An 8,519-nucleotide genomic window follows, 5' to 3' on the forward strand; every position below is an offset into this window, starting at 1 on the left:
ATTTTTCTAAAATGTGTTGCAATTTTATTTATTGCAAAACTTATGCTTAACATGCTAGTTTAGTAATTTTACTTTAAAATTACTTTTTGTTTCTGTTTTTACCCTAACTTGAACTTGGATTGATGCACATCAAAAAGGGGGAGATTGTTGGACCCCGTGGTAGTTTTGATGTGATCAACCAAGTTGGTTAGGTCCTGCTGTGTTTGATCCCTGTGTCTGAGTGTGCAGGAGCTTAGGAGTACAGGAAGTTGAGCGGAAGACGCAGCTAGCGAGAAGGACGACACGGGAAGGGAGCCGACGGGCTCGGTGCGTCCGAAGGACGAGAGAGCTGCGGAAGAGTACACCGGTGGGCGAGAAGGACGTGTGTGGCGTTCGAGGGACGTTAAGCCGGGGAGGAAGGCTGCTTGAGGAAGGCCAGAAATTGGGTTCGGGTGAGCCCTATTTCGGTTGGCCGAAATCACCTAAACGAATGGAGCTTCGGAAGTCAAAGCGAAGGAAAAATAAGCTCAAGGCACCCTCAACAAGTACTGGAGGCGCCTCCAACTTGGAGGCGCCTTAAAGCTTGTTGGAGGCGCCTTCAACTGGTCAAATTTGACCATTTGAGCACGGATAAAGTTTTATCCGCTGACTCAGTTCGAGGCGCCTTGGACCTCTATTGGAGTCGCCTTGGACCCTCGAGATCAGATTTCCAGAGGCTATTTAAAGGCCCCTGGAGCTAGGAATTCACAACAACTCAGGCAATCAGTTGTGTAGTCATTCCTAGCAATAGTTCTAAGCTTCCAACGTGTAAAAGGCTTCTCCGCCTTCAGTAAAGGAGATTCTTTTTAGTACGCTTCTCATTGTCCTGGATTAACAACCTCCTTGGTTGTAACCAGGTTAAATTCCTGTTTCTTTTTCTATTTACTGCTTTATTACTTATTGCTTTATTTACTATTACACTAATTGAGTTGAAAGCACGAGGAGGGTATAGTTTATTTTTGTTTTCAGCAATTCACCCCCCTCTTGCCGACCTCCGCTGCACCTACAAACATCCCTTAAGGAAGTGACTAACTCGAGCTCTTTGACTGAGCCAATTCAAATTGAAAGTTCGAATCAAATCCAACAGCTTGAGGAAGAAAATTTCAATTTGAAAACTCAAGTTAAAGAACTCAAGGAAACGTTGGAACGGTTCTCCCTGGGTTCCAAGAATCTTGATATGATTCTTGGAAAACAGCGAGCCGTTTACAACAAATCCGGACTTGGATTTAAGGCTAAAAGGAAATACCGTTCGTATTTGTCAATTGTTAACATATCTAATAGAAAGGTAGTCCAAGCATGGGTACCAAAGTCCAACTTGGTCAATATTAGGTCCCCAAGGATCTAGTACATTACCTTGATAGACCATATCGAGGCTATGATCCAGGGAGAGCCAATAGAAAATCTGTCTTAATTAATAAATAGAATTGTTTAATGGTTGTTTATTTATTTTATTTGCAATATGCATGTTTAGATTATGATAGATTAAGGACCAAGGCATAATTTACACTTGTTCAGTTAAACCTAGGGGTTTCAAAAAGATGATTAAATATATAATTTCTTTGAGCGGCTTTGTCTAGGAAGTGGTGGATCATCCCATACCTAAGAAGCCCTAGTGCCTCGCCACGACCTGAGAACCAATCTTTGAAATACATATTTAATTGACTAATTGAAAACCCTAAGCTTAACTCAAATGTAAATTAACCCTTAAAAAGAACCTAAATCAAAGATAATCATCTCACAAAATTACTTAAGATTACCTGATTGATAACTTATAATCGGGTGAGATGAATCTAGATTGAACTTAGTCTAAAATAATATCAACGTAATTCAATTTAATCAAATTAATTAATTAACTTACTAAATTAACCTAATTAACTATATAATCAAGTGAATTAATCTATTTTAAAAATTATTTGAAAATCATTTTAAAAATTATTTGAAAAAAAGTCATTTTAAAAATTATTTGAAAGACATTTTAAAAATTATTTGAAAATCATTTTAAAAATTATTTGAAAGCCATTTTAAAAATTATTTGAAAATCATTTTAAAAATTATTTGAAAGACATTTTAAAAATTATTTGAAAATCATTTTAAAAATTATTTAAAAATTATTTGAAAGACATTTTTAAAATTATTTGGAAATCATTTTAAAAAATCATTTAATTTGAAAATCATTTTAAAAATTATTTGAAAATCGTATTAAAAATTATTTGAAAGACATTTTAAAAATTATTTGAAAATCATTTAAAAAATCATTTAAAAACCATTTTTAAAATCATTTGAAAAAATCATTTTAAAAACAATTTTAAAAATCATTTCAAAAATTATTTTAAAATTCATTTTAAAAATTATTTGAAAATCATTTTAGAAATCATTTTAAAAATCATTTGAAAAAATCATTTGAAAAAATCATTTAAAAAAATCATTTGAAAAATTATTTGAAAAGTTATTTTAAAAATTATTTGAAAATCATTTTAAAAATAATTTGAAAAAATCATTTTAAAAACCATTTTAAAAATCATTTTAAAAATTCTTTTGAAAATTCTTTAGAAAATCCTTTAAATTTGAAACTCAAAACTCAAACTATTTTAATACCAATCTCAATTCCGTCTCATACTCACTCATAAGCTGAACATGCTTTATAACCTAGATTGGATGAAATGAAAAATTAAGAAAATATAAAATATTTTTTCTTGGACTCTAGGATCCTTAAAACATTTTAACATTAATTAAGGGGGAGTGAAGGAACTTAATTTTATATTTTTGTTCAAAATAATTTGAGAAAGAAAGTTCAGTTTTAAAACTATTTTTTGGAATAAACAAAAATAGATAAATTATTTTTGAAACTAAGTTTTTTTTTAAGAAAAAGGACTTTTTGTCATTTTTTTCTACTTAACTAAGTTTCTCACTAACTCCTTCTTGAAAATAATTTTTCAAAGGTTTAGCTAAATCTTGGTTAAAAGCTAAGTATTTTCGGCCTAGTTGAACTTAAATTTATCAAAATATGTTTTCACATATTTTAAAGTCAAATTTATCAAAGTTTAGCTTAAAATACTTTTAAAAATGTTTTAAGTTTGTAAAATACGTAACAATGTTTTTTTTATCTAAGTATTTAAGCTAAGCTTTTATGAAAATTCTTTAAAAGTTAAGTACTTAAACTGAAAACTTCCATCAAGATTTTTTTTGAAGTTAAGTATTTATCAATACTTTAAGGGCACGTTTGGTTCAAGGTTATCGCTGATAACTTTGGTAGGTTATCAACAAAAATCTTATTTGGTTTAGGTAATGAGTGATTCCTGGTAATGAGTAATTCCTGCCACGTCAGCAATTTGGGAATACAACCAGGAATCAGAAAACCTTGAAAGCCTAAGGTTTTCTACGATTCTGGGGTTATCATATTATTTTTTCCAAAATTAACCACCCACCACAAACCTTGACCGCCCCTTTCCGCGAGAACCCTATCCGCGTCCCTTCTCTTCGTCGCTCGATTCCTCTTCTCAGATCTGCATCGCAGATGTCGGGCGCCCTCGACGACATAATCAAATCAAGCAAGAAGACTGCTGGCGGCGGACGTGGGCGGGGTCGTGAGGCCGGCGGGCCGTCCCGTCGCGCGCCCAACCGAACGGCTAACCGATCCACCCCTTACTCCTCCGGGAAGGTACGCACTTTGGGGATTTCCTGCTGCTGCCGGATCCAGGCTTCCTCCCGACCACCCGATCTGATTTGATCTGCGATCCCAAGCTCCCAACTCGGTGTGGCAGCACAACATGTACTCGACGGCGCAAACAGGCGGTTTTCCTGCTCCGACGGCGAGGGCTTCCTCCATAGATACCGGTACCAAGCTGTATATCTCGAATTTAGAATTCGGAGTGTCGAACGAGGACATTAAGGTGCTCTTTTTCACTTTTTAGCATTCGATTTGTAGCGGCTTTGCCTGGAAATTTTGCATATGTTGATTTTGTGCAAAGTATTAGTTTTTTGGCTATCTTGAGCCTAAGGAGGAAGAGGAAGCAGCCTTGTGGAGCGACGCTAATGGAGTGAGGCATGCAACATTTAGAACTTCCATGGCATCACTCTCGTGATTGGAGTTCGGAAACAACGGCAGGGAAGAAGAGAAGTCACGGGAGAGAAGAGATAAAAAGGTTTTCATTTAATTAAATTAATTCAAAAAGTTAAAGGGTAAATTAGTAAATGTAAAACTAAGTAATTGCATAATCTCAGTTGAACCAAACACCTAATAAGTTATGTTGAATTCCCCATAACCTTGGTTATGTGATTACCTGGTAATCACATAACTAAGGTTATAAATGATGACTTGAACCAAACACACTCTAAATGTTTGTCGAAATCTTTTAAATTTAGTTAAGTGTTTCTCAAAATAATTATCTTTAAGTTAAGTTTATTAAACTCCCTTTCAGCTAAGTTTTTTAGCTAAGCAATTTTTTTTTAAAAAAATAATTTTAATGAAAGTGTCTTCTAAACTTAGGTATTTATCAAGATATTTTCTCAATGCAATAATTTTGAAGCCGAAAATTTAGCTAAGTCTATTTTTCAAATACAAAATGAAAGTTTCAAAACTTATGCTTATTTAAGTCTTGTTGAAAAAGTTAAATATTTTTTTTCTAAATTTGCTAAGTACTTTTAAAAACTACAGTGCTACCCTTCAGGGGGAGCTGAAAGTTAATAGAATAAATATTTTCTCCCTATGTATTTTCTTTTTGATCTATGTCAAAGGGAGGGAGAGAGAGAGCAAAGTTAAGGAGAATATAAGGAATTGAATTTTTTTTTTCATTATTTCATTTCCTCTTCTAGTACTGTTATGCTTTTGCTTAACTTTGAACTATGTTGCCATAATCAAAAAGAGGGAGATTGTTGGTGTGGAAGCATCCGACGATCGAACCTATATTTTGATTATGTCAAAGGCTTCAAAGTTAAGATGTTTTGTTATTTAATACGTTCAATGAGCTTTGCAGGAAAGTCCTAAGTGTACTTAGACAAAAGTCCTAACTGCGGTTAGGCAGGTGAAAAACTCTAGGGGGCGGTAACCCTAGGCGGAAAGTCTTGGCGGGTCAGAGTCTTCGGGCAAAAATGCTAGGGGGTGGTAACCCTAGCTGGAAATCCTGGTGTTGCGAACAAGGTGGAGGTCTGGACGAGTCATGGAGCGGGCGTCCAGCATGAAGACCGGAAGATTCGAGCACCGGGCAAAAGTCCAGTCGGTCTGGAGGACTGAACTGGCAAAAGATAACTTCTCCTGAGTGGAGTAGGTGAGGATGCGTTCCCCGGAAGAGGGAACAGTAGGCGTCGGTTCGACCTAGGATTTCCGGTCAGAAATCCGAAGTCAGAACCGGACAGTTCGAAGACTGTCAAACTTAAGTTTCTTATATATATTATCTGCTATATTCTAACTCTGTTTTACAGGAGAACAATTCTAACAGTTTCTGTGCAGGGTCAGAATTGACCGGGATCGGTTGACCGAACGACTGATCGGTCGACCGAACCCCCAAGCCATAGATCAGACTTCCAGCTTGTGGACCGGGCTCGACCAGAGGATCGGTCAACCGAACCGGGTTATCGATCGACCGAACTGGGGATAAGACTTGACTAGATCGAAGCGGAGTGAGCGGATCGGGCGGATCGAATCAGGAGGAGATCGCCTGATCGGTAGACTGAACAGAGGATCGGTCGACCGATCCGTCTCGGGTCAAAGCTAATCCTGAACTTCGAGGATCTAGATCAGATCCATAAAGGCTATAAAAGGGGCCTCGGGCTACAGCTTCAAACAACAACTCGAACAGAACTACTTCTGCTCTTGTACGCTGCTCCGAACGCTTCAACTACGCTCTGCTACTCTGACAATCGACGACTCCATTCTTCAATTCTTTTGTATTGTCTGTTAGGATCGATGATCGCGGCTAGAGAGGGGGGTGTGAATAGCCGCCCCAAATCGTTCGTTTCTTTCTACAAATTAGGGTTAGCGCAGCGGAAATAAAACGAATAGAAACGAAAAGGAAAAGCAAACCTCAACACGAAGATGTAACGAGGTTCGGAGATAAACTCCTACTCCTCGGCGTGTCCGTAAGGTGGACGAAGCCTATCAATCCGTCGGTGGATGAGTCCTCGGAAAACCGGCTAATAACAACTCCTTCTGGGTGGAGAAACCTCGCCACAATAACTTGCAACAACAAGATAGAAATACAGCAAGAACTACAAACAATATGAATGTAAAACACCTTGCTTGCCTTCGACTTGTTTCCGTTGTCGAAGCAGCAACTTCACGGAAGAACAGCAGCAGCTGACCAGCCGGGGAAGCTCACACGAAGCTTCACGAATCAGAGAGCTCAGCAAAGCTCAAGTGCAGCAAGAAGCAGGAGCAGGAAGGAAGAAGTAACCTCGGAACAGTAGCTCCTCAACCCCTTTTATAACCTGCGAAGAAGACACAGGAGAAACTAGCCGTTGCTACGCAACGGCTAGGACGTGGACCGATCAGGCTTCATCCTGATCGGTCCACAAGGGTCCTGATCGGTCACAAGACCGATCAGGCCCTTCCCTGATCGGTCATGGTGACCGATCAGGTCCTTCCCTGATCGGTCCCATGACCGATCAGGACCTTTCCCTCCCGAAGGTGATCTCCTTCTGATCGATCACTGATCGGTCTGCTGACCGATCAGATAAGCAACAGAATGCTTCTATTTGGTTACTGATCGGTCACCAGACCGATCAGCCATATCACTAGATCGGTCCCCAGATCGATCCAGAGCTTGGTTTTTCCTAATACCAAGTCCCAAGTCTCCCACACCAACATCCGGTCAACCTTGACCTGTTGGTACATCATGCTTAGCGTCCGGTCACTCCCTTGACCTGCTAAGACTCCCCACCAAGTGTCCGGTCAATCCCTTTGACCCACTTGGACTTTTCTCTTCGTGCCAAGTATCCGGTCACTCCCTTGACCTACTTGACCTTCTCAACACCAGATGTCCGATCACCCTTGATCCATCTGGATTTTCCCTTGCCCGGCTTCACTCACCAGGACTTTCACCTAGCTTCACTCACTAGGGTTTTCACCTGGCTTCACTCACCAGGATTTCCAATCTGCCTGGCTTCACTCACCAGGACTTTTCTGTCTGCCTAGCTTCACTCACCAGAACTTCCCAACTGCCTAGCTTCACTCACTAGGACTTTCCATCTGCCTGACTTCACTCACCAGGACTTTCCCTTGCCTGGCTTCACTCACCAGGACTTCCCAACTGCCTAGCTTCACTCACTAGGACTTTTCGACTGCCTGGCTTCACTCACCAGGACTTTTCACATTCGGTCCAGAGAATGAGCTACCGAGCCCTCTCTGACCACAGTCCGGAGAACGAGCTACCGAGCCCTCTCCGACTACCCATGCCAAGTTTCCATACTTGGACTTCTCCGTGCCAAGTCTCCATACTTGGACTTTTCCCGTGCCAAGCTCCCTGCTTGGACTTTTCCGTGTCAGGTCATCTCACCTCGGGTCAACCAGGTCAACTTTGACCAAGGGTTGCACCCACAACCTCCCAAGTTTCTGTCAACTCGAGTCAGGTCAACCAGGTCAACCTTGACCTAAGGTTGCATCAACAATCTCCCATCAAAATACAACTCTTTTGTTCTTGTCAAACATCAAAATACAACTCGAGTCAGGTCAACTCGAGTCGGGTCAACCAGGTCAACCTTGACCTAAGGTTGCACCAACAATCTCCCCCTTTTTGATGTTTGACAATATCTTTAAGTTAGGCTAATCCAATAGCCTCAACTTTCTTCATGCCACTAGGTAATGAAGCATAAGTTACAACCTTACATTCTCCTTCTAAGAAGGCAACCTCCTTCTTAGATAATGAAGGCCTAACTTAAACCCTTCATTCTCCCCCTATTGGCACACATCAACAAACTCTCCCCCTAAAGAGTAAGTTATCGTTGTTCACAACTTCACTCGTCGTGATCAACAAACTCTCCCACTAACTCCAATGTTCTTCCTTGAACATTCTCTAGACATTCTTCCCCTTTTAGACACACATCAAAAGGAGTGAATCACGGTCAAGAGTTTCTTCCTAATGAAAGTCCCATACCTTTCATTGAAACTCTTAATTTCCCCCTTGATACTAAGGTCCAACAATTAACTTAGTGATAATCCCATATCACTCAAGTCTTTAGGAGTAAAAACTCCCTCTAAAAGTCAACTCCCCCTTGACTAATAGGTAAAACTCCCCCTAAAGGTCAACTCCCCCTTGACCATTGCACCAACAATGTCTTGGAGAGTTTCAAACCTTTAGAAATCTAAACCGCCAACTTCCATAGCTAAAATTTCAGTCAACAGTAAAAAAATCAGCATTTGGCACGCTCTGATCGGTCACCAGACCGATCAGCCTTCACTGGATCGGTCACCAGACCGATCCACACTCTCCTGGATCGGTCCTAGTGACCGATCCACACTTTCCTGGACCGATCAGAATCCTCTCTGATCGGTCCACAAGTCTGATATC

The 8,519-nt window shown here is 40.0% G+C and overlaps 1 protein-coding gene across 1 annotated transcript; it reads left to right on the forward strand.

Moving 5' to 3' along the window:
* Positions 1 to 3,532: 3,532 nt before the first annotated feature.
* LOC122048457 (THO complex subunit 4A-like) lies at positions 3,533 to 4,100 on the forward strand. The gene is made up of 3 exons (XM_042610021.1): positions 3,533 to 3,676; positions 3,780 to 3,908; positions 3,993 to 4,100. Exons 1-3 carry the CDS (start codon positions 3,533 to 3,535, stop codon positions 4,098 to 4,100), a joined length of 381 nt encoding a protein of 126 aa, XP_042465955.1.
* The last annotated feature ends 4,419 nt before the right edge of the window (positions 4,101 to 8,519 follow it).

Source organism: Zingiber officinale, chromosome 2B (assembly GCF_018446385.1).
Source record: "Zingiber officinale cultivar Zhangliang chromosome 2B, Zo_v1.1, whole genome shotgun sequence".
Classification (NCBI taxonomy): domain Eukaryota; kingdom Viridiplantae; phylum Streptophyta; class Magnoliopsida; order Zingiberales; family Zingiberaceae; genus Zingiber; species Zingiber officinale.